Source organism: Pelodiscus sinensis, chromosome 4 (genome assembly GCF_052426305.1).
Source record: "Pelodiscus sinensis isolate ZL-2025 chromosome 4, ASM5242630v1, whole genome shotgun sequence".
NCBI classification, from domain to species: Eukaryota; Metazoa; Chordata; order Testudines; family Trionychidae; genus Pelodiscus; species Pelodiscus sinensis.
The window spans coordinates 82,394,305-82,421,498 of record NC_143055.1 but is presented as its reverse complement, the minus strand read 5'-3'; the positions used below and the strand labels follow the sequence as shown (position 1 = coordinate 82,421,498).

Below are 27,194 nucleotides of genomic sequence, written 5' to 3'. Positions count from 1 at the left end.
CCGCTGCTACAGCTGCGTATCTCCCTCCGGGCACATGCACTGAGCAGCTGGCATGCCATGCGCACTCCTGCAACTCAGTCCCCTTCCCTCCCCAGAGCCAGACACCTCCCTTCCCCGCTCTAACCCAATTCCCCTCCCCCCCAATATAATACTCGGGTCCCGGAGCCAGAGCTGCTGCTGCCGCCACTACCACCATGCACATCCGGGATGCCATGTGCACCTCTACCCTTCTCCTACTCCAGAGCCAGGCATCTCCCCCCGCTCTAACCCAATTCCCCTCCCCCACTAACCTTATGTCCAGGACCCAGAGCCACTGCTGGCACCGCCACCGCACCCGGATTCCTCACTGCTGCCTGCACTCAGCAACCAACTGCTTGCACGTGCAGGCTGGGATGCTGTGTGCGACCCAGCCTGCACATACAGGATATGACGCAGTGCACTGGGGGCTGAGAATGGAACAGCACAGGCCGTGAGAACACATGCAGCTCCCAGCGGCCCGGCCGTGAGAGCGGCTGACCTGAGTGGTTCCGGGTTCCGTCTTGGTTCTGTCAAGAGCCGCGGGTTGGCCACTGCTGGACTAGGGGATATATAGGCAATATTGTCATTAAAATGTCTCTTGAATGTTCTTCTATGAATTGCAATGCATAAGGAAAGGGTAATGGCAATATTTAATATTTGGGTGTATATGTTGTTGCAACTTAGAAAAAATCTTGCATATGTGGTCTGGCCAGGATAATTGTATAATAGCTGCTTTCTATGCTAAATAAAAAGGGAAAAGTTAAATTTCTTATGGTATAAGAGGAGCTTAAAACAACATATAATATGTTTCATTAGTCATCTGAAACCATTCCTGGTTAGTTAATGAAAACGTCTGGTTATCAAATTTCTATTTTTTTTCAATGAATTTGAAATTCTGTTTGTTAATCTTTTCTTTTAGCATTTAAAAAAAAAGTCAATACAAATTGAAAAAAGAACACTTTAATAAAAAACGAAATATGTCAGGACACAGCTGGAGTTAAACATTTAGCTGGAATTTCTGTTGCCTTTGGAATTTGTCAGCATAGAAATGACAATGATATATTAATGTGTTTCCTGTATGTTAACAAGGACGAGAAGATCACACAGATCTGATTACGCTTTACCAGTTCTTTCTGCTGTTTTGAAATAAAAACAAAAGGACAGATTGTATTGAACACAGCTTATTTTTGTATATTCCTATTTTGTATCTAAGAATACATCTGCACTGTTGTACTCTTGAAGTCTCTGGGGAATATGCCACATTGTTGATGTCTCTCTATCCTTACATTATTGCCTTTGCCTTTTGTGCAGGTGTGAATGGAAACAAGTGTTCAGGGTCATCTACTATTCTTGAGAAATACAGAGTGGGAAAAGTGATTGGTGATGGCAATTTTGCTGTAGTAAAGGAGTGTGTAGAACGGTAAGCAAGGAAGTTGTTTAGATATTTTTCAGTTTCTTTTAAACCGTTGATTTCATGAAATAACATCCAGTATGTCCGAGACATTGTATGTAAGAAAATGTAAATAGAGACATACATAGTATAAATGTATGTCTATAGATAGAACGTATGACCAAACAAACAGAAAATCAGTCATGATGGTGCAAAAATGAGAAGTAAATGTGACTTATAATTTGGACAGCAAAGAAAGTGTTTGGATGAGAAAAAAGGCAGAGAAAATATTTCAAATTAACAATCTCGGGACTGTATCTGTTATCCTTCTACTGCAATAGCCATCCATGTCTCCTAGCTATGTAGATAAGTTTATGCTGTATACAATGCTTTACAAGAATATTTCTAAGTTCAGTGTATGAACATGAGGGAATATCACCCAAAACATGGGAAGAAATTGGGTAAGCAAGAGCTATTTAGCAAATTGGGCACATGTAAAAAGTGTGTGTGTGTGTATTTATTTGTATTTGGCCATGATTGTTAGTGAATGGGATGCTCTTTAAATAGCTAAAAATATGAGAACCATCTGACACTGTCCACTGATAAAACAATTAGGCTACATTTTCAGTGCAAGTTCTTCTGGCAGAAAATCTGCTAATGAGGGACTCATTAGCATAAGGTGTGGTCTCATTAGCATATTTTCTGCCATTTCATTTTCCGCAAAAAGAAGCAGTGTGGACCGGGGGTGGGAGGTTGCACAAAAACTCCATTTTGCACAAGAGCCTTATGCTCGTCCTGGAGAGGCATAAGGATCTTGTGCAAAATGGAGCTTTTTTGAAAAAAAAAAAAATCACCCATGCACACTGCTGCTTTTTGTGCAAAAACCCCGAGCGCAAAAAGGAACGGCAAAAAATATGCTAATGAAATAGTGATTTATGCTAATGAGTCCCTCATTCGCATATTTTCTGTCGGAAGAACTCGCAGTGAAGACATAGCCTTACATGGGTTTCTTGGACTAGTAGTATAGTATGACTCCCTCTGGTAAGACCATGGATGTTCCTGGACCAGGGAGTCCTAGCTGGGAGCTCCATTGGCAGGGGGGCTGGAGGCTCAGAGCCCAGCAGCGCTGGGGCTGGGATTTGTAGCAGGGCTGGGGACATGGCAGTCTGGGTTGCCAGGGATGCAGCAGCCCAGCAGGGGATGCAACTAGGGCTGGCAATGGGGAGGGGATGTGAGCTGGAAGGGATGTAGCAGAGGGCCTCCCCAGGTCTGGCAAATTCCCTCGTTCAGGACCAGCCAGGTCATGAGGATGCGAGACCAGAGAGATCCAACCTGGATTTTGAAGAATTTCCAACTTTGTCAATAGTAATTATTTTTGTTCTAGCAATTGCCTGGGAGAGGTTTGGAGCTCATAGAAATAGTTCTCATGGTTTAACCACTATAAGCAGTTTCTTTTTAAGAATTCATATGGGGCTTTATATTCAGATGCCCCTGGAGCAAAGAAGTAATTGTGAAGTGAAGTGTCTCTTTATAGTTTTAACAGCTAATGAGAGAGTTTCAAAGCTCTCTCATGCTTTACATTTATAGCCTGGAACCAGTGCTAAGGGAGAACTCTCCCAGCACTCGGTGAAAACCACCTAAACAGTGTTGGGAGCCCGTTTACCCTGGCGCTTTACAGCACTGTAACTTGCTGTGCTCAAAAGGGTGTGTTTTCATACCCTTGAGCAAAACAGTTGCAGCACATTAAAGTGGCAGTATAGACATGTCCCAAGTCTGATTCATCTAGAGAGATGTAAGATCATGCTGGCTACCACTGTTGAACCTAGTACCTGCATCTTCACCTTATTGGATTCAAGTATGTTAAAAAATAACTCATAACTCTGCCATTATTATAGTTTCCTCAAAGTCTTGTTTCTTGTTGCTATATCCAGATAATTCCTCACCTTAAACCAAATACATACTGGCAGTCAGTACACCAAAACCCTTAGGACCTTTTCAACCTGATCTAGCCTCCGAAATCTACAGTGACTACTTGCAAATCAGTTTTCTCTTCTTTCCAAAAAATGCATTTGGAGTCTCAGGGCTTTTCTCTGCTCAAAATTTGCTCTATAAATGCAAACACCCCTTAGGCAAAGAAAATAAAACCAAGCAAAATGTAAATTGTAGATAAGCCAATCTGAAATCGAACTGCCCCTGCCAAAAACTGGCAGACTAATAACAAATGAAGCAAAAAAGCAGAGCAAAGTCCTTAGTTTGGCTATTGTGCATTTCTTCTCTGTCATGATTCCTCTGACGATGCTTATGCTTAGTTTTAATGCTTAGTATTAGTAACTTTTTGTCTTCTGTTTTTACACATCAGAAAAATGTCATACAAATATCCAAGCTTATATATTAAAAAATGAGTATTAGAGGACTTTTGATGGAATTACTTCCTAAACCAAACCACATAGCATTAAGCCTAAACCCTAATGCTTTTCAATGTGTGACAAGAGCTCTTTTAAAGTAGTAACTGTGCACACTGGAGTCAAATGTAGCTATCGCTCAACATTAACATCTCAATTCTCGAACATTCAAAGAACAATTTTTCCAGAAGCCTCAGTTTTCAATAAACTTCACCAGCTCAGTGGGGAAACAAGTGTGATGTTGCTTAGAAAGCTTGAGGCAAATGTACAATTCAAAGAATTTTTAAAATGTATCAGACGACATAGCCAGTCTTCTAGTAACCAGTGATAGAAATGTAGCCGTGTTAGTCTGGGGTAGCTGAAGCAAAATGCAGGACAATGTAGCACTTTAAAGACTAACAAGATGGTTTATTAGATGATGAGCTTTTGTGGGCCAGACCTACTTCCTCAGATCAAATAGTGGAAGAATATGGTTGTGACTATTTTCTTCCACTATTTGATCTGAGGAAGTGGGTCTGGCCCACGAAAGCTCATCATCTAATAAACCATCTTGTTAGTCTTTAAAGTGCTACATTGTCCTGCATTTTGCTTCTAGTAACCAGATTTCCATACAGTTCACTTGACTGGAAACTAACCATGAAAGACTCAGTCACAATAACTGGACACTGATTTATGATGTGAAGGCACAAATTTGCTGTGCTTGATGCACCCTGATTCTGACTACATTTCAGTGTAGATTCAACAGTACTACTTAGATCTCAAGACATTTTAGGATAAAGATGTCTGATCATATTTTTGTAAGTGTCTAAATTCCATTTTCAGAATCACCTACATTTTGATGAAAGTCACTTGGACTTAGGTTCCTAAGTGACTCACTTTCATAACTTTACCCGAACACTTTAAAAAGAAAGTTTCACCTTAAGGAAGGTGCTACTGAGAGAGAAATGTTAATTATAAACACTCATCTGCTTGTTGCTCTTTTATTAATTGTATTACACAGCACCTAGAAGCATTAGTCATGGTCTGCTAGGTACTGTATAGACAAAACAGAACAGTCTTTGCCCCAAAGAGTTTACAATCTAAGACAAGAAACAATAGATGAATATAGACAGAGCAGAGTACAAGGGAACAATGAAACCCCACATAGTCAGCATGATAAACTGTGGTATGAGCACACCAGTGGGCTAACCAGTGTCAAGGTTATTACCAGTATCATGACACAGAATTTTAAGGAGGGATTTGAAGAGTAACGAGGTAGGGTTGTGGATGTTTATAGAATGTAATCCCTGCTATGTGACACAAACTGAACATTTTGCACATATCTTAACTGGATTTTGCAGTGTGTTTATCAGGCTTTTGGATAATTGACTCTCTGGATCATGATTCATAGATTGCAATTCTCAATTTTCCTCAGTGCCCATAATACAGTTTTACATGGCTCTATAGTGAATATAAGAAGATGGTATTTTTAATTCTCAAATGCTGCTTAGATAGAATATCTTCTGATGTGCTACACTGAATCAGGCTGTAACTATGACAACCTAGCAGAGACAGCTCCACTTTCAGAGCAGTGGTGCTCTTAATATACTGCAGTGTTCAGCCAGGAACAATTTTAATGCATGAAATTTAATTCTTTTTGTGTGGTATTGGTATTTATTAGTTGTATCCAAAACAAAAAATATTACTGGCTATAATTAGCTATAAACTTAAAAAATATACCTGGTATTTCTTATTGAGATTCTATTTTGTAACAAGCATTTGTATTTGTACAGCATCTCATATGCTGGGGCTCTGATCTTACTTGGGTATTTCGAGTACAGTTGCAATACAAATAATAAATAGGAATAGGAATGCACTTACTGAATTTCCTGTGTTGTTTTTAAATTGTTTACTGAAGGTCATTCACAACCATGAGAAACAATGTTTTCTTCATAGACAATGGAGACAATTTGCTCTTGTGGCTTTTCCCTCTTTCATGTGGAGAACATGTTTAGATCTGAACATGGCTGACCAACTGTAAAAATTAGAGTAACCTCCTACCTTACTGGAGGAAAAGTCCTCTTATACAAGAAAATGATCACCTCACTCTAGGTTTTGCAGAACCATCCTGTAGAATTCTATCAGTTCTAAAGTCTTATAGAATTGAATGGCCACTGAAGACTCTTGTGTAGTAATTGCTACAGAATCCTATAGTTTTCTTCCCTACTAATTTCTATGGGACTTTTCTCCATAAAGGCTATCAATAGTCTCGGCTGTTGTCTTTCTGCTCAGCCTATACAGTAGCTGACAAGCAGACCTATACTCTGACCTGTCTTCAAAGTGTGGTTACAGGTTGCCATTTGAACAGAGCTACATGAAATTTTAGGGCAAATTTTTGCATCTGGAATTAGAATAGCAGCAGAGTGTAGCATTAGATCACATTAGGGACACTGCTATGACCTGGGATTAAAGCATACACAATAAAGTAGGTAATGGTAGCCAAGGAAACCACAGGCAGGAGTGTGACTGGAAGAAAGGAGGGAAAAAATGAAATAATTCCTACCATTTTCTGTCAGCTGTTCCCTGGGTAACAAGGTTATATTATGAGTATTATGTATTCTGACAGAGAACCAGGAATGCCTTGGGATTTCTGGCATTTAATGAATGTTTCTCCTGTTTTTCTTTTAGATCCACTGGAAAGGAGTTTGCATTGAAGATTATAGACAAGGCAAAATGCTGTGGAAAGGTGGTGTACACTCATTTACATATGGACAAAGAGTAAAAATAGCAATCACAGCTGTTCATTAGTCAAAATGTGTGTGTATGTGTGTGCGCATGGATGTGGGTTTGATGTAAATGACTGCTTTCAGATATATCTGTTTAGCGGGATTATTTTCCACCCAAAAGGCAAACAATTAGGAATAGTATCTGTGTAAATCTAGTGGATAATGGAACAAAATCAAACAAAAATTGTACTTGATCCTATTGGACAAAAGGAGAAAACATGAAGTATTTCCACAATTGTTCTCCCTTCATTAGGCTGAAATGGAATAAAAATGTGAAAAGAACAGCATAGTGACTTTGATTGTAAAATCTTTGAGGGAGGAAAAGTGTGTGACCAGCACCTAGCATAATGGGACCCAATAGTGAATATGAAAGCAATTCTAAGTATAAAGGCCCCACTATCTTGTGACCCACATAAACAATAGCAACCATTGTAAGCAAAGTTAATGTGGGATAAATTCCTGCAGTCCGTATTCAATCATAACAGCCTATTTTATTCTTAGGGGATAAATGCTATTCTTTCTTCTGTTTCTATTGTACCTAAATTTCTGCCTTGTTACTTATGTTTTCCTCTTAATAGGGTGCTGCTATTTTGACCTTTATACAGATGGACTTTGAAAACAGTATTCTATTGACTAGTGATAACATCCCCATCCCTTTCAAATAATACTTATTGATAAAACTATTGTTTGTAGCTTTAAGTGGTGAATTGAGAAGTTCAGATTCTGTTAACTGGGAAACATATCAAACTTCTTTTCTGTCTTAGTCCCATGTGTCATAAGCAAATGTTGGAGAACTGAGGCCAATATCTTAAGAACATTACAGGCACAAAGTGAAAGGAATCTCTTTAGCTGTTTTCTCTTCTCCACTTTTATGGGAGGCTTTCCTGGGAGTTTCTTTTGCTATACAAGATCTGTGGCTGGTTGTCAAATGAGTGAAAAAGAATAGTATGTACGTGGTTCAGGCTGAAGTATTATAAACACCAGCCTACTGGATTGACTGTGAGAGAGTTCCTAAGCAGAGAGATGTGAAAGAAACAGAATCTGAATCTATGAAAAGTTACAGTATGGAATTTTTGAAAACATATATTCTAATAAACTATAACATTTCTGGTTGGGACACTGTCTTGGGATGTGGGAGATCCAGGTTCAATATCTTGTTCCACCACAGGCTTCCTGTGTGATCCTGAGCAAGTAAATTAGAAAAGAAAGAAGCAACCACTGTAAAACAGTTAAAAAGGGGTTTTTTTTGTTGTTGTTGTTCTTGTTTTTGCAATATAATTAAGTACTGGAACTCACTGATGTAATCCATCAAGTTTCAAAAAAAAGTTTAGACAGCATTTTTATCATGTGCCAGCTAATGCATTTGCAGATGCTATTCCTATCCACACAAAGATGCCAGTCCTTATGCTAGAGGCAGTGATCATCATTTGGGGGTCAGGCAAGAATATACTCAAGACATACAGGCAGTCCCCGGGTTACGTACAAGATAGGGACTGTAGGTTTGTTCTTAAGTTGAATCTGTATGTAAGTCGGAACTGGCGTCCAGATTCAGCCGCTGCTGAAACTGATCAGTTTCAACAGTGGCTGAATCTGGACGCCAGTTCTCACTTATATACAGATTCAACTTAAGAACCCCAGGCATCCCCAAGTCAGCTGCTGCTGAAACTGATCAGCAGCTGATTCCAGGAAGCCCGGGGCAGGGGCTTCCTGTAGTCAGCCACTGGTCATTTTCAGCAGCTGCTGACTTGGGGACACCTGGGGCAGAGCAGCTGGGGTGCTGCTGGGTTGGTCCAATGGCGCCCAGAGAGGCGCTACGGGACCAACCGGCAGCGTCCCAGCTGCTGTACCACAGGCGTCCGGAGCAAAGCCGCGGAGCACGGGGGCAGCGGGACAGCCCAGACGTGCCGTGGCTATCCTGCTGCCCTCGGGCTCCGTGGCTTTGCTCTGCTTTGCTCCCCGTCCCTCTGGTCTGCAGACCAGGGGGACAGGGAGCAAAGCGGCAGAACACGCGGGCAGCAGGACAGCCCAGACGCGCCGTGGCTATCCTGCTGCCTTCGGGCTCCGCGGCTTTGCTCTGCTCCGCTCCCCCTCCCCCTGGTCTGCAGACCAGGGGGAGGGGGAGCAGAGCAGAGCAAAGCCGCGGAACACGCGGCCAGCTGACAGCCCAGACGCTTCTGGGCTGTCAGCTGGCCGCGTGCTCCGCTCTGCTCCCCCTCCCCCTGGTCTGCAGCCCGGGGGGGGGGGGGGGGGCAGAGCAGAGCAAAGCAAAGCAAAGCAAAGCGGCGGAACACGCGGCCAGCTGACAGCCCAGACGCTTCTGGGCTGTCAGCTGGCCGCGTGTTCCGCCGCTTTGCTTCCTCTCCCTGGTCTGCTGGAGACCAGGAGAGGAAGGGCCCCGTTCGTAAACTGCGGATCCAACATAAGTCGGATCCGCGTAACTCGGGGACTGCCTGTAGTATTTTGGAGAAATAATGAAATGCATGATGAAAGCTACTTCCCACTCTCCCAGGCAAGAATCTGGGGCAGATAAAATGGTCTGTGCTAGTATGGCAGTTTTTCCTGTTTCAACACGTGTTTGTGTAGATAGCCCATTTTTATGGGTAGTGCACCAAACTCTTTTGTGATATAGCCCTGCTGGAGACACTAAAATCCAGGGATGTTGGAAGAGATTAGCTACAGTACAATGTAATTGTATATTGCATGTGCTGTATATCATATTAACGTGTTCTGTGGGAGGTTTATATAACATACGTAAGAATTTTAAGAATGGCTGTATTGGGTCAGACCAAAGGTGCATCTAACCCAGTTAGTTATGAAGGTAGCAGCTGTAACAATGTATGTGTCAACGTGTGTTACCTGTTTACTGCATTAATCCTAAACTGTCAAGACCTAGTAGTTTACTTTTTGACCCCACCCCATTAAATAGACACCAAGAATATGAGCTAAATTAAGCTATACTAAGGAGATTTAATAATGAGTGACATGGGGAAAACAGTGCTAAAACTCCTTCTCTGATTTGAATGTATTTGCATCCAATCTTACATGTCACGCCTTAAAAAGCATCTGGCCCAAAGATACAGAACTTCTTTATTGAGGATGGTCTTCTATCCATCTCAGCTTATACTAAAATCTATTACAGCAGTGTCGCTGAGGAAGACGTCGAGGTATTTGTGAAAACTAATCTTTAAAAATTTTAATGGAATACAAGTGAGCTGTGCCCCATGCTTGCTGCACTTGACAACCCTCCTCTCTCTGGCCCCTTTTGCAGCTTGAGAGCATGATGATATCATTCTGTCACCCAGCAGGAAAAACTTTTTTATATATAGAGAGAGAAACATTAAGCACAAGATGATTGAAAATTAACCATAAACATGTCAGCATTTCACAAGCCACGTAGCAGGACAGTGATATACGAACATTTTGTAATCTTTTGCACAAATTTTAATTATAATAGGTTCCTACTTAAACCTGCCTAGAAAGAACAATTTAATTGTTCAGACAAGGCCTAAATATTTAGCCAGGGTCAAAATTAAATAATATAATGAATTGATTATGTTGGCTACTTGTTCTTAAAGTTGAGATCTTACTTACTTATAGTAGTATCTCTGATTTTACTTGATTCTTTGGTCCTGCTTTATTATCTGGTTCTCCTCACCCCCCCCCCCCCCACCCCCATGAATCCCAATAACCAGCATTTTACAATGGCTCCTTTCTCTGAATAAGAGTCAACATTTTTTTTTAAACAAAGTTGCATCGTGTTTGTTTCTCTTTTCTCCAAAACACATTTATTTGGAGCGGGCTTAAGTTAATTCCTGAATGACAATTGATGTTCTTTTAAATTGGGTTTCGAAGATGCAGCCTCGTTAACCAATATAACTACTCTCAGGATGAGATGCATGCCTGACCATATGGGTTTTGGGAAATAGACCCATTAATTCAAATTAATCAGTTTTACAACCATATAACTGAGCTTTGACCAAACCACAAGGCATCTATATATAGCCCTTAAGGGGGAGGGGGGGAAATAAGGTGAAATAGTATGAGGTTTTCAGTCACTGTTTATATAGTCTGTGCACACTACTATTCAGTGTTTTTAAAGAGCAAGTTCAGATGCCCATTGAAATGACTTATCTCCCAAAATACAAATAACCTCTCATTTTAGACAAGGTTGGTTATTAGATTTATAGTGATTTGAAAAGATCGGTGGAGAATGTTTTCAGATATTTTTAAAAGGAAAAAGGAAAAGCATTCATGAATGAAAAGATATGCGACTTTTTAAAATCTCCAGCATGCAGTTTAGTGGATAGGTATCTTGAATTTAAAACAAAAGAAAAAAAGTAAACAAAAACATTAGAATTAACTTATTTTACAACCTTTGAAAAAATTAAAATGGCATTTCCCCACAGATTTTTCAGTATATATAATATAGAGGCAAGGGGGGTGGTGTGTGTGAGAGAGAGAAAAATACAAAAACAAGAATGCTAACTAAAAGCTATCACCTGAAAGTTTTATTGGGAGTCAGTTGTCATTTAACAATGGATAGGGAACAGCCAGCATGGATTTGTAAAGAACAAATCATGTCAAACCAATCTGATAGCTTTCTTTGATAGGATAACGAGCCTTGTGGATAAGGGAGAAGCAATGGACGTGGTATACCTAGACTTTAGTAAGGCATTTGATACGGTCTCACATGATATTCTTATCAATAAACTAGGCAAATACAACTTAGATGGGGCTACTATAAGGTGGGTACACAACTGGCTGGATAACCGTTCCCAGAGAGTAGTTATTAATGGTTCACAATCCTGCTGGAAAGGCATAACAAGTGGGGTTCTGCAGGGGTCTGTTTTGGGATCGGTTCTGTTCAATATCTTCACCAATTATTTAGATACCGGCATAGAGAGTTCACTTATTAAGTTTGCAGATGATACCAAGCTGGGAGGGATTGCAGCTCATTTGGAGGATAGGGACATAATTCAAAATGATCTGGACAAATTGGAGAAATGGTCTGAGGTAAACAGGATGAAGTTTAATAAGGACAAATGCAAAGTGCTCCACTTAGGAAGGAACAATCAGTTTTACATATACAGAATGGGAAGCGACTGTCTAGGAAAGAGTATGGCAGAAAGGGATCTAGGAGTTATAGTGGACCACAAGCTAAATATGAATCAACAGTGTGACGAAGTTGCAAAAAAAGCAAACATGATTCTAGGATGTTGTGAGCAAGACACGAGAAGTCATTCTTCCACTCTACTCTGCACTGATTAGGCCTCAGTTAGAGTATTGTGTCCAGTTCTGGACACCACATTTCAAGAAAGATGTGGAGAAATTGGAGAAGGTCCAGAGAAGAGCAACAAGAATGATTAAAGGTCTAGAGAACATAACCTGTGAAGGAAGACTGAAAGAATTGGGCTTGTTTAGTTTGGAAAAGAGAAGATTGGGAGGGGACATGATAGCAGTTTTCAGGTATCTAAAAGGGTGTCACAAGGAGGAGGGAGAAAAATTGTTCTTTGTGGCCTCTGAGGATAGAACAAGAAGCAATGGACTTAAACTGCAGCATGGGAGGTTTAGGTTGGACATTAGGAAAAAGTTCTTAACTGTCAGGGTGGTTGAACACTGGAATAAATTGCCTAGGGGGTTGTGGAATCTCCATCTCTGAAGATATTTAAGAGTAGGTTAGATAAATGTCTATCAGGTATGCTCTAGACAATACTGTGCAGGGGACAGGACTTGATGACCTCTCAAGGTCCCTTCCAGTCCTAGTATTGTATGAATAACATAAACTTTCCTTCTCTTCTTCACTAAACAGGAACACCTGATTGAGAATGAGGTATCCATATTACGCCAAGTGAAACACCCCAATATTATCATGCTGATAGAGGAGATGGACACGCCAACAGAACTCTATCTTGTGATGGAGTTAGTCAAGGTAAGACAATTTCAGAGAATTTTCTTTCATGTTTATCTACACACAATATGAAGTCGGGGAAGATTCTAGTATCACTAAGGTTGTAGAAGACCTAATCACATAAGCATTTTGATGAGAACTTCCAGTTAATCATGGAAATACTGTTCTTGACAATTGTTCACTTGAACGGAATTAATTATTTTTCACCTGACTCTTATCATAACAAGAATTCCAGATACTTATTGTAAGGCAAGTGTAAAATCTGAAGGGAAATGCAGACTTCTTGTTCTATATTTGGAAATTTTTAAATTACATGGTATATCATCACAACACATACTGTATACATATCACCAGTTTGCAACATTTCTCTCCTTCAGCTTTTTTTAACTTAAGTGTTCACATAGAGTAGTTTAAATCACTTGGTTTGCAATAAATCTAGGCCCTCTAGACAACAGACACAATTACTAAATAACTGAATAAATTACACTTCGCTTCATGTACACAGTCCTCTTTCTTCAGCCCAGAAGTACAAGTCTCTACACTTCAGCTATAAGAGATCTATGGCAAGTGGTAGTAATGTTGCTTATCTTCTGTGAGCTAAACACTAGATGTGCTCTCTTAGAGTTAAATGTTGTGAGCTCTACTTTGCTGGCAAAAGAGAATGATATTACGGTCTTCTGAATTACCAAGCCAAAGACATTATGAAGCTCCTTCATAGATTCATTTTAATGCCTAACATGAACATGTTACACAAACCAGGGTTTTTTGGCGTATTACTCGTGGTGCAATTATGTGCCATTGCACCAGCACAGAATTCACTCTTGGATTTTACTCTTTCCCTATGGAAAAAGGGGCATAGGTGTCATAGGTCTGATTATTTTTAGTTGCTTCTTTTGTGACAAGATAACAAGAAACTTGAGTGTCTGTACTGCCTAAATTAGAATTATAAACCCATATCAAACATGAGGCTTCTCTTCAAATGCTTGATCACGTGTGTACATATGTACAAGAACAATAGCAAACACGCAAATTACTCTATATGCTAAAACAACAGTAGTATACCCAGACTTTATCAGCATGTTAATTAAAAGTACAAATCAAGATCTCAGATTGTATTGCTAGCTAAACATTTCACTGTACTCAAGAACCTTTTCTACACCAGCAGTTGGCTCAAAGCCCATCCTGAGAGTCTGTAGCTGCTGGCTCAGTACCATTGCTTCATTTCTGCCTATCTGTAGAAACTGTTTTTGTGGCAGATGGCTTTTTGTTCTTAAGATACAACTTTTCTTTTTATAATTGTGTAAAAAAAAAAAAAGGTCAGTCTTTGCATATACATGCTGAATTGCTCCTGCTTTCACATGTGCTATCATACTTGGAATTCCACCCATGCACTGCCAAGTCACTCCTACACTTGTATCCACAGTAGCCATCATGGTGGCACACAACTGAAATTATTTGCAGCAAGTGGAAATGCCATATACATGAAAATACTTCTTTGCTACTGTTTTAAAAATGCTGTTACAGAACCTATACTGTATATATAATATACTATATTGTAGCTATACTGTAGCTATAATAGATACTGGCAGGATATTGCATAACAGGTATGCTCGAAAACAGTAGGCAGACTCTAGACCATATATTTGCATCAATTACATGTTGGAACTGTACTAAGACTAAGCTAAACTACTAGAGGTCATTCTTAGTCCACAGTAAGAGTGTCCACATAGGGCATAAATGAGGAGTTGATAATGTGCTTTAAATTCATCCCTGGCTTACAGCACACAGACCTCTCCATGTACACAAGCTCCGAATCATGTAGATTATCTAGCAAATAGAATATTAGGAATCATTTAAAAAGGGACAGGGAATAAGATAGATAATTGTATTGCTTCTGTGTAACGCCATGGTACATCCACTTCTTTAATACTGCATGCAGATGTGGTTGTCTCATCTCAAAAAGATCTCTTGGCATTTGAAAATTCAGAAAAGGGCAACAAAAATGGTTAGGGGTTTGGAACGGCTGCCATATGAAGAGAGATTAGTAAGACTGGCTCATCTTAGAAGAGAGAAGACCAAGTAGGGGATATGATAATGTCTATAAAATCATGAATGACGTGGAGACAATAAATAAGAAAAAGTTATTTACTTGTTCCCATAACACAGGGCCAGGGAACCTCAGGCCTGGGGGCTGGATGTGGCCCCCAGCTTGCCTGGATCCAGCCCCCCAGGCTCAGGAGTGTTTTTCTCCTCAGTTGGGGGCCATATCAGTGAGGGTTGGGGGGGGGGGTTCACTTGTCAGTGACCCTTGTCACCAAAAAAGGTTCCCCACCCCTGCCATAACAGAAGAATTAGGGGGGGTCACCAAATGAAATTCATAGGTATCAGGTTTAAAACAAACAAAAGGAAGTATTTCTTCACACAACATACAATCAACCTGAGGAACTCCTTGCCAGAAGTTATGAAAGCCAGGATTTTAACAGGATTTTAAAAAGAGCTAGATAAATTCATGGAGGATAGATCTACTATCCAGGATGAGCAGGATTGGTGTCCCCAGCTTCTGTTTGTCAGAATCTGGGAATGAGCAACACCTGGCAGTTCCCATTGTTGGAAGACAGGATACAGGGCTAGATGACCGTTGGTCTGACCGAGTATGGCTGGTAAGTTCTCTTCCCAACATAATATGTGACAGACTTTTGAGCATGTCTCTGGTGCAAGGATGCTAACATACAGTTTTCTCTCAGATCTTTTCAGCATCCTGAGTAGGGTACTGATACCTGATGATTTTTCTTGTCATTCCATTTGATGTTTTCAATTACTTTAGGGAGGAGACCTATTCGATGCTATCACTTCTTCAACAAAGTATACAGAGAGAGATGGCAGCGCAATGGTCTACAACCTAGCCAGTGCACTGAAATACCTCCATGGTCTCAACATTGTGCACAGAGACATTAAGCCAGAGAATCTGCTGGTATGTCACTGATTTTGTCATCCTTTCCATTGCCTCATCCCCCATAAATGTTTGTATGTGACTGTTAAGAAGCCGAGGAGCTGAACAGTCGCAGACCTAGAACCTGAATTTAGAATGAGTGCATACTTAAAATAAGACTTTGCATTAAATATTAATAGACACATGGAAAATGATCTGTGCTTAATGTGCACTCTATTTTCGACCCATCACTTACATTTTGATTGCTGGCTCCGACTTAGATAAACACAAAGCAGGGTTTAAAAATATGTTAATGAATTGTTTACAAATGTAGTGCCAATATAAAACAAGGGGTTTAATCTAGGGATGGTGAGTATCAGTTAATTAAGTAATTGAGTAGTTGGTGGGTAGGAGATGCTCCTGCTGTGGTTCTGCACTTTAAATGTAGTAAAAGCCCAGAGGACTCTTACTACATTTAAAGTGCAGAGCCGCAGTGGGGTTAGCTCCCAGGGGTGGCATGAGTTGGGACTGAAAAGTACCTGAGATCGCTGTGACTCTGCCTCCTCTTCCCCCCCTCCCTGCACCAAGCCGTCTCCCTGTAGCATTACCTCCTGCTCCCCTCCCAGCAACCTCTGATATAGGGACCACGGTGGGAAGTGTCTGGTCATCTACTCCCTCGACTACCCAATAAGCGTATGCTCATCAGGCAGTCAAGTAGTCACTGACATCCCTAGTTTAATCCCTTTCTGAAAATTCTAGGGTTATTTGAATAAAGGCTATGTCTATACTTAAAGCAAAATGAAAAGGTGGCCACAGCACTGATACACTGGCATGTTTTGTCACCAAAAACTGCCTTTTGTTGACAAAACAGTGAGAGCATACACACTACAATTCAACTTTTGTTGCGAAAACACCCAGTTTTGGTGACACAAACTTCCACATCTGCAAGAGACTTTTGTCTCTTCCCCTCCCTTTATTGTAGACAAAGAGCCAATGTGGACTCTGTTGTTTGTTTTGTCAAGAACTGGCTTCCGCCAGTATCCTACAATGCCTGCTCTGATAGCTGTGCTCAGTGTTTTGTGATTTCTGCTGCCCTCCAAGCATGCACCTCTCCCCTTACTTCCCAGAACTTTGAATCATGACAGCTGAGTGAGCTGCTCCCATTTGGAGAACCAACAAAAAGAGAAAATCATTGGTATGCTCCCATTTTGCCCTGCTAGAAACCCAGGAGCAGGCAGACTGCTGCTGCAGGGGAAGACCGGAGAGGCTGCTGTGCTGCTTTGACATTCCTCAGCATGGAGAGCTCCCAGAGATACAGAACATTGTGGGAGAACTTAGAGAATCCCAACAAGTGCAGGAATCAGCTCTGTCTTCCCACAACACTGCACTGTGGGATGCTTACCCACATTGCTAGCTCCCTAGTCGACAGATAGAGCAAAACAATGTGGCTATGAAATGTCAACAATGGGAGACAGAAAAACCAGTTTAACTGTTTTCACTTTTGCCTGTTGACAGCACTTTTGTCTCCAATCCTTCCCAGTATAGAAATGGGGTTTGTTAGTTTTATTGTTATTGAGTATCCTTTATTTTATGCAAGTATTGCTATTCTGCATGGAGAACACTGATTTAAAATTGCATACTAAACATTACTTTGTGAAACCATTAGAATGTTGTATAGGTACTATGCAATCTAAATTAGTAGCAACCATTTAACAATAAGACCTGAAAATTTTCCAACCAAAAAAATACCCATGGCAACTATGAAGTAAGGAAGAGAAAAATAGAGGAGACCATGTTCTTGTCTTCAAGTGTATCTCAGAGCTTAGCTCATGCTAAGTTAATGGTTCAGTGTGCACAGTTTTAGTGGCAGCCTGTGGCATGTCATAGTTGATCCTATTCATTTAATAATAATAATGTGGCAACATCAGGATAGCGGACTGGTTGGAGCTCTGAGTCTACTCTGACATTTTAAGCCCTCATTAGTAAGAGTCAGGTATAAATAGAAACAAACACCCTTTTTGCCTCGAAAGCTTAACAAGATTACTCAACAGATACAAGTCTTATTCGTTCTGATTGACACTGGCATTCGTGTTAAGATAACATAATAGAATTGCATGTTAATGTAAATAATGTGTCAATTGCTTCTTTTACTAACCAGCAATTCAATTCTTTAACCTGAGATCATCCCATTGTCTGATTTTCATTCTCTTTACCAGTCATGTGCTCCTAAATGCAAACTGTCTCTCATCATTGACATATGTGAAGTTACATCAGACAGCACAAAGATTTTCATTAGAGCTGTAAATTATAGCAGGGCAGTGATTTATCAGTGTTGTTCAATTGTTTGAAGAAGTGCAATGATAAATGCAACTTTTGGTGGTGAAGCTGGTATCAGGTACTCCAGCAACATCTGTTTAAATCAAAATGTAGAAATTTTACTTTGAGATCAAAACCTAGATTGATTTGTTTTTAATAGGTCTTCATTGCTTGGGTCTCTTTGGTCATATGTACACATTAGCTTTGATTTATTTAAACAACATGCAGACATCAAAAGCAGCTCATAAAACACCTAGAAACACGCATTTTTCAGGATGCCTAAATCAGAAGGCCAACATTTAGGAGCAGAGGAGTAATCTGACCATGTGTTATCTTCGCATGTATATAACCTGTAATCAGACATTTGCTGAGTTAATCATAACCTGCATAAAACCATCTTAATTATTACTAAAACAATCAAATTTAAACTCTGAGCTTTACCAGTTGCAAGTAGATTGCAATTTCCTCTAATTTATTCCAAAGTTCTGAATATTTTTAAACTATATATTTTTCCTAGCTGATAATTAAGAGCTAAATCATGTCCTAGACCAACACAGCCATGCAAAACATGAGTGGTAGCAAGATAGCCTCCCTAGACACTAGCTTCCAGCTACATGGGGTAAACAGGTGCCATCCCTTGTCCTCTCTGGAGCAAGCAGTCATGTAGTGGCAGTCCCAAATGCATGAGACAGTACTGCTGATCCGTCCTGCAGATAGTAATCTGTTACTGATAAGGGCCAGAGGAATAATGGAGAACTGGGAAGGGGGGGCTGGCTTTTTGTGCTGCTGACGCAGTGGTGCAGCTATGCACTTTCACAGGGCATGTTGTTCATACATGTTCCAGCCAGGAGTTTAAGAGCCTTTAGAATACTATTAAAAGGCTCAGAGCCACTTCCTGTTCCTTCCTTGCTACAGTCAGCTCCCAATGTTAGAACCAATTTAGGTGCCTTACATTTTTCTTGTAATCGTTGGTAAATTTTGGTAAATTTTAAAAATAAAAGTAGTTTAGTGAAATTTGGTGAGTTCACCAAATATTAACGTTTTTTCCCCAACAGTATTTATTCCAATTTGGAATCTAACTGTGCTTATGTCTCTCATGTTCATTTTGCTATGGAAATTCATGTACTCACACAAGGTTATCATCAGAGAGACTCCTTCAATCACACTCTTATCACCATGGGGCTTGTGTGACGGATCGTAATTCAGACATAGAATACTTGTAGCAAGCTGTTTCATAGAATAAGGAAAAATCACAATAGACATCAGAATAATTTTAAACAACATAAAACTGAGGAAATGGCCAACTAGGTCCAGAGGTGAAAGTAAGGCAGTATGGGCTGGTAAAAGCTGGCTAGTGTGCTCAACTGCAGAAGGAGGTGGCACGCTCCCAGTTGGGCTTCCGGAGATTCCTGCAGGCTGCCATGCTAAGCACCAGGCAAGTAAAAGAGGCTGGGGGCACACCACACACCAGTCCAGGACTGCTTGAGTTCCCCTACCCTCCCTAAAGGGCACCCATGCCCTCTACACACCTCCCCACTCCAACCCTCTGCCCTAAGACACCTAGCCCCTGCCTGATTCCTGTACCCCTCCATATACCCCTCCTAACTCTGTTCTGAGCACCCATCTCCCTGCCCTGACTCTCTTCACATGTTCACACCCCTCAACCCTTATTCCTGCACCACCCCAACCCTGACTCTTGCATGCTCCCTCCCAAGCTCCTCCCTGAGCCCCCTGTACTCCACTCCACACTGGGGAGGTTAGAGATCATGTAATTGAATAGTTGTGTAACTGCATGAAATTTTAGCAGTTACATGACTATTCAATAGTCCTTGGGGGTGGGCTGGCAGCCAGTGTGCTCCTGGCCACCCAGTGATGCTGCCTACATATTAGAGGCAGCAGCATGGGCTGGCAGACAGGAGCTGGTCCATGAGGAGAGCCACTGTAAAAACCAGCTTCCAGTGCAGATTGGCTGCCTGCCAGCCCATGCTTCTGCCTCTGACATAGAGGCAGCAGCACAGGGCGGCAGTAGCCCCTGTCTGCAGGGGGTCTGAGCTCCCTATGGACAGAGGCTGCTGTCATGGAGCAGCCTGTCTGTGGCAAGCTCAGGCCCAGAGTGGACAGAGGCTGCTCCGTGGCAGCCTTCCTGCCCCCCCCCCCCTCCACTGCCCCACTTTATTAGAGGCAGCAGCAGTGGGCGGGGGCAGGGGGTCCTGGGGAGCTTGTGATGGGGGAACTGACTTTTATGCTGACTCCCGCTGCTGCTTCCCCCCACTGCCTCTGTAGGAGGCACCAAGGTGGGGTGCAGGCAGGTCAGTTGGAGCCGATACACATGGGCAGCTGGCTTGAAAGCAGGCTCTCCATATGTATTGGCTCCATCCTGCTCCCTTTATCCTATGCGCTGCTCCTTGTCTATCCAAGACAGCAGCACAGGGATGGAGAAGGCAGGCAGATCTGGTGCTTGTTGGGAGTCACTCCTCCTCCCCCCTTCTGATCACCGGGGGAAAAAAGCATGCTTGTTCAACTGAAAAGGACTATTTTGGAAAACAAAGATATATCTTTAAACCTCTAACAAATAATGGGTATTTTTTTAAATAAAATGCCCTTGACAATTTACATTAAATAGGATGTTCTAATCTGCTTGTAACACTTCACTGAAAACTTGAAAATAAAATGGCCTCCCCATTGAATATCTCTGTTGTGTAGTTCTCATTACTTTTTTCTTTTTTCCTATCACGGTGATTTGATTTTGTGTCCTTCCTGCATGCATAAATATAGCATATCTCATTGTTTATGTTAATAGGGCTATATACAAGTTAGTTGCCATTATTGGAATCCTGAGATTACTTACTTATCACTAGTTTAAGAAACTTAATAATATGTGTTAATAAGTGGAAAATCTTATACAAGGCTATTGGAAAATGAGTGGGTTTTAAAACATGCTGTGATTTGGAAAATAAAAACATAGTTAAAGTAAAGGTTGATGATGGCATGCTAACATAATTTTGTTTAATTTACTCTCTTCCTCAGCTGAATACACAGTAGTAGTTTGTTTGTTTTTACTGTAATCATATTCACCAGTGCAAGCAAACAGGAAGAAGTAGTGTGGACACAGTTATCACTGAGAAACAATGGTTGTAATTCTGGCCACTCTTGATAGGAGTGATTTCTCTCTGAACCTCCTTTCCTGCAAACTCTCTCATGTAACTCTACCCACATGAGTTGTTCCATTGGCTTCAGTACGATTAGTTGCATAAGTAAAGATATGCACATGTGTAAATATTTGCAAGATTGGGGTTTTAGTCATTCTCATTTTGGTCATTATTTCTCACATCAGTGAAGAGAGGGGAAAATTAGGCCCTGTTTGTAGGAAAAACCAAGAGACATTTTGTTAAATAGTTGGCCCTTCAGCTACATAAATATAGATAGGAAAGGTGTCCCTAGCCTCTCTTTGTCCGAGACTGGGAATGGGCGACAAGCGAGGGATCATATGATGATTCCTGTTCTGTTCGTTCCATCTGGGGCATCTGGCATTTGCCACCATAGGAAGGCAGGATAGTGGGCTAGATGGACCTTTGATCTGACCTAGTATGGCCATTCTTATATTCTTAACCTGTCACCTGTAACAGTATTTTCTGTGCTATAAATGGCAGTGCAAGTTATTAAGTAGAGACTTTCATACCCTACCCAGATTAAGAATAGGGTTAAATTATTTAACCATTAGAGGATTTTCATGGCTTTTGATAATTCAGCAATAGAGAAATATACAAGGGGGTCACTAGCCATGTGATGTCCCTCCCAGTGTGATTCCTCCCCCTGCCACCTTTAGCCCAGGAGAGGCCATCTGTAACAGGGTGTAGGCCTGTCAGCCGACGGTCAGGGCAGTGAGTCCCTTATGACCTGCTGAAGTTCTTTTAAATTGTGCTTGGTTCTGTTACAGCAACTGAAGGAGTCAGGTTAAAGCTTAAACAGTTACTATTTTATTGTTACAGGGTAAACTTAGTTGTTAAATGCTACTACTGTGTTACCGATAACACAGCCACTACAAAGGACAGGACAGAAATTACACTAATAAGTTACTTACAGGTACCATGAAACCCTTTTGGTTCTCTGAGCTCTTATTAAATGCATGCAAAATAGACACATAGCAGGTATATATTCTCACCCCTGCGTTCCAGACTTGGCGTGGCCAGCGTCTTTCTCTCAATCCCTCGGGAAGAAGTAGGGCGAGGTTGGGTGTCCCACAGACCTCGGGAGACAATCAATACCTGCCAGCAGGTATAGATGATTGGAGCTCAAATGGGGTGGGCTACTATACCCCTCTTTATACCCCATGGGTCACATAGGCTTCTTCCTGGTCTCAAGTGGCCAATTAGGAAAAATGTCTTTGAATGCCAGGTTTCCCACGAAGGGTGCAAAGCATAATTCACACCTGGGAAAATGCAGACAATGGGCACCTCTGGTATGTGATGGGCGAAGATTCCTCTCCTGGGACAGTGCAGGCATGTCAATTACTGGTACTAGCCATCAGGACGGCGGGAGGCCCTGGGTCGTCAGCTGGCCCATTTACTGTCTGGCTTCTGTTTATGGTAGAGTCAGGGACAGGCAGCACACCTGTGTTCCCAGAGCATCAAAGGCTGACTGCCTTTCTCTTGCTCTCTGGTGGGGGGGGGGGGACAAGATGGGGTTCGTGTCTGGCTACAAGGCCGCAGATCAACCCCCTTTCCCCGTCAGGCCCTGCCTCTGCCCTGCCCCATTCCACCTTTTCTCACCCCTGCTCCCTCTCCACTCTCCTTCCCTCCCGCCCGGCACTTGCTGGTGGTGACAGGAAACAGAAGCAACCTGGCTCCCAGCTGTGTGTCTCTGCTTCTCTCGGCCACCCCTTCCTGCAGGCCCCCTCCTCCCAGCAACATGGCAAAGACATGCTGTGCTTATGTCATTCCATTTCCTGTCATAGCCAGCGACTGTGGGGATGGGACAGAGCCCTATTACTGGCATCAGGTCCCCCACTAGTCCTATGTGCCTCCTCCCCCCAAAGTTTGGGATCTGCAGCAGTTTCCCTGAATCACTGGGCAGGATGGCTCTGGCAGCTGCTGGCCCCTTAACCCTCCCCGCACAGTGTTGAACAGGGCATGAGAGTCTTTGTGCCCCCCACATGTCATTATAAGGCTTGTTATTAGGGTTGTCAGGTGTCCGGTATTGTACCGGACAGTCCGGTATTTGCACGCTCTGTCCAGTTAAAAAAAGTCAGAAAATACCAGACATGTGCAATGTCCGGTATTTTCTGATTTTTTCCGGCTGCGCATCGGACAGAAGCCTGGCTTGGGCTGGGGGAGTAGCTGGGAGTCCCAGCTGGGAGGTGGGGCTGCGATTGCTGCTGGGAGCCCACAGTTGGTTGAGTCTGAGGAGGAGGGGAAGCCTCCTCCTTGCTCGTGCGTCGCCCGGAGCCTGTGCGGGACAGGTAGTAAGTGCCCAGTCAGTCCTGCTCCCCGCTGGCCAATTTGCTCACCCCTCCCCCTGCTCCCAGCTTGCTGGTTCTCCCCCACTTCCCCTCCTGATCTTACCCGGCCAGCCCCCTGCACCATCCCCTAGCTCTGCTTCCTGCCGGACTGTTCCTCTTCCTCATCTCCCCCGCCCCCGCCCGCTCTGCTTCCCACTCCCCCTTCCTTCCAGCCAGCCCTGTGGCACCTGACCCTCCCCCTCAGCTCTGTTTCCCACTGGCCCGTTCCTCTTCCTCATCTCCCCCAGCCAGCGCCGCTGCATCTCCCCCCTTCCTCGCAGCCCCTGATCCCCCCCAGCTGTGCCCCTCCCCTCCCAACCGATTCCCCCTCCCCCGATATCCCACGGCCAGCCCCGTTCTGCCTGACCCCCTCCCCCACGACCAGCCCTGCTTCCTGTTGGCCCCCCATCTTCCCCGGCCAGCCCCGTTGCCACCCCCCTTTAACTGTTTCCCCCGTTCCTGGCCAGTCCTCTGTGCTCCCACCCCCACCCCCACGAAGCGTGTCTCTGTGTGTGTGTGTGTGTGTGTGTGTGTGTGTGTGTGTGTGTGTGTGTGTGTTTGTTTTAATGACTACCTGGTAACCCCTAGCAGTGATCCAGGTTCTTGGAGTCTTCCCCCCCCCCCCTCAACTTTGAGCGCTCCCCCTTTTTTTCTTCAACAAAATTTTTTCCAGGTTTTTTTTGGGGGGGGGGGGGGGGTCAGTATTTTTGTTTCAGACATCCTGAAATCTCATGTCCAGAAATGATTAGAGAAGCTTCCTACAGGAATTGTCTCAGAGGCTGAATGCAATGAGTAGTTTTAAACAGCAGTATTGCTAAATCAGATTTAAGTGCTATTTGTAAGCACAGTGGGCCAATCTCTGTTACAAATTTACTGGTGTAAATGAGAGCAGAGTCTGGCCTAGATTATTCTCATCTGAAACAATAATAAAGTGTCACTGTATAGTGTCACTATATGTATTTATACTGTGTAAAGTTGTGCCTGTATATTTATTCCAGTCACTTTGAGAAGTTACTGTGTATTACTGCCTTGGTGATTTGGAAGATTTACAACAAGCAGTAGCAATTGCTGTTTTATAAATCAACTCTCAGCAATCCAGACAGCAGTTCTAATAATGTTCCAGAGTGTCTGTATACAGTGTAATGTGTTAGAGGACCCTTTGTTGAAGTGGTATGATAATAGTCTTTTCTTGCAATTTTGAATGGCAATTTGAATGTTGTGGAGTTACAGAAAACAGTTGCTAAATGTCTTTGATGCTGTTTTCAGGTGTACAGTTGAGGTTGAATGCATATTATGCATGCAAAAATGTTGCTCTATTTTTAGATCTGCATTTGAAGTACCCACACAAATGAAAGTGTGTGTGTGTGTGTGTGTGTGTGTATTTGTGTACACCTTTCCACATAATACCTTTCCATTCAGTGTGCAGTGACAGTCAAAAAAGCAAATAGAATGCTAGGAATCATTTTAAAAAGGGATAGAAAATATCTTATTGCCTCTATATAAAACCATGGTACTCCCACATCTTGAATACTAAGTACAGATGTGGTTGCCTCATATCAGAAAAGATGTATTGGCATTGGAAAAGGTTCAGAAAAGGGCAACAAAAATTATGAGGGGTTTGGAATGATTCCTATATGAGGAGAGATTAAAGACTTGGACTTTTCAGCTTAAAAAAAGAAGAAACTAAGGGGGGATATGATAGAGGTCTATAAAATCATAACTGGTGCAGAAAAAGTGACTAAAGAAAAGTTATTTACTTATTCCCACAATATAAGAACTAGGGGTCACTTAACACACAATCAACCTGTGGAACTCCTTGCCAGAGGATGTGGTGAAGGCTAGAACTTTAACAGGGTTTTAAAAAGAGCTAGATAGATTAATGGAGGTTAGATCCACTAATGGCTATCAGCCAGGATGGGTAAGAATGGTTTGTCTGGAAATTGGTAAGGGGAAGGATCACATGACAATTACCTGTTGTGTTCCCTCTCTCTGGGACATCTGGTATTGGCCACTGGCTGCAGACAGAATACTGGGCTAGATGGACCTTTGCATTTGCATGTTTAAGTAGTCAGTAAAATATATATATATGGTAAGGAGAGAGTACTTCGCCCAAAGAGTTTCCAGTCTAACGACAACATACCAGTGAAGTGTTCAGGCGGATGACAGGTCTTGAGCAGCTTGAAGGAGACCGAGGCAGTTTTACAGGTCATACGTGGGGATAGGTTCCATGCATAAAGTGGCAACCAGAAAGAAAATACAGACATATTGTGGGACAGGTGGACTTTTAAAGGTGTCAGTGGTAGCTGACGATAAAATATTAGATCAGCTCAGTTGCCAGGAATGAGCAGAGTACTCAAGGGCCTTGAACATGAGGGCGCAAGGAGTTTGAAGTTAGTGTGTTGGAAAAGTAGAAGAGAGGTAACTCTGTGTGTGTGATTTTTTTTTACATGTACAAATATTGAACATAATGGCTGATTGTAGATGGCAGGGAAGCCAAAGAGAAGATATTTGAAAGGCATTTTCTAAAGACCAGACCATAGTGCTCTAGTTTTGCGAACAAGAATTCTAGTCCCATTCCTATACTAATCATTGCTATGGCCTTGTGCAATGAACACCTTGCAAGGATATTATGAAAATTTAATATTTAAGCCTTCATTTAGAGTGTAATCTTCTCTAGGCAGGGGAACTATCATAGACACCTGTCCTTCAGCGTGAGCAATACATCATTTTAAAGCATGCTTAAGATGGAAATTAATAGTATTACTAAAACAATAGGAAATTGGTTCTAAATTTTTTTTCAGGTGTAGGCAGGGATTAGATCTATCAAGAAACACAGCAAATATCTATTTAAAAATCATTTAGATTTATTTCCTTTCTCAAATTGAATCTAATCACATCAGAACTTTCCAAGAGTGAATTAAGGCTCTTCAAGCACAAAGATGAATCGCAGCACGGGAAGTCAAAGCCGTCAAGAATTGTAGAGCAAAACCAATTTCTCTTATCACATTATATCATGTTCCTGCTGTTTTACTCCATCCTGTAATGGAAAAATATCCTTCAATCCCTGTTCTGATTTTGCTTACTCCAGGTATGCGAGTATCCAGATGGAACCAAGTCCTTGAAGTTAGGGGACTTTGGACTGGCCACAGTGGTTGAAGGACCTTTGTATACAGTCTGTGGCACCCCTACATATGTGGCTCCAGAAATCATTGCAGAGACTGGGTGAGGATACAGCAGTTTTCTCTCCTACATTGACATGTGAAAGACTGTTTATTATAAGGGGGCAAATTTTGAACCCCTGGTAAATCTTTGATTCACTGATCTGATTTTTCTAATATCACATTGTCTACACTGTTTCTCCTACATAGCACAATTGTTGAAAAGTATTTTTGAGAGCTGTGAGACCATGATGTAAATGCAAGGCGTTTGTTCCACTTGCAGCGCTAGAAAAATGAACAATGTGACATGCTTTGATTTACAGCATTGTTATTCATGTATTTAAAAAGAAAAGGCTTGGTTCTTCATTTTAGTGTAACTCATTCATGTAGGGGAGTCAAGTCCTAGAATCTTTCTCTCCAGTTTGGCAGTGTCTATGCAGAGGCAATTTGTCCACTGTAGCAGGAGATGGAAAGGATTTTCCCATCTCTCAGCAATATCCTCCTCTGATTTTTTTTTTTAAATGGGCTGGTACTGAAAGAATCTGAAACCGATTGATAATTATTTGGAGTAGGGATGTAAGCAAGTAGTTGAGAAGTCAATTAACTGATAAGCCTAGGCTTATTGGGTAGCCACGTTAACTATGTGACTACTCGCATTCCCTCCCCCCCCCCCCACTGCCTCTATATCAGAGGCAGTAAGGGGGGGGAGCAGAAGCTGGTGCTGGGGGGAGCTGTCTTAAAAGATGGTGTTCTCCCTCTCTCCCCCCAGCATTGTCTCTATGGTGCAGCCTTCCCCTCCCCCCCACACACA

General features: G+C 42.1%; 1 protein-coding gene across 3 annotated transcripts in view; it reads left to right on the top strand.

Moving 5' to 3' along the window:
- The window catches only part of DCLK2 (doublecortin like kinase 2), a 157,143-nt gene that overhangs the window by 115,506 nt on the left and 14,443 nt on the right, over nt 1-27,194 (top strand). For all 3 annotated transcript variants that reach the window (XR_331241.5, XM_006111577.5, XM_006111579.5), the window contains 5 exons: nt 1,330-1,438; nt 6,478-6,535; nt 12,385-12,504; nt 15,308-15,454; nt 26,314-26,447. Coding sequence is in view for 2 of the 3 variants with exons in the window: in XM_006111577.5 (XP_006111639.3) it covers nt 1,330-1,438; nt 6,478-6,535; nt 12,385-12,504; nt 15,308-15,454; nt 26,314-26,447 (568 nt within the window). In the remaining variant the exon portion in view is untranslated. The remainder of the gene's footprint in view (nt 1-1,329; nt 1,439-6,477; nt 6,536-12,384; nt 12,505-15,307; nt 15,455-26,313; nt 26,448-27,194) is intronic.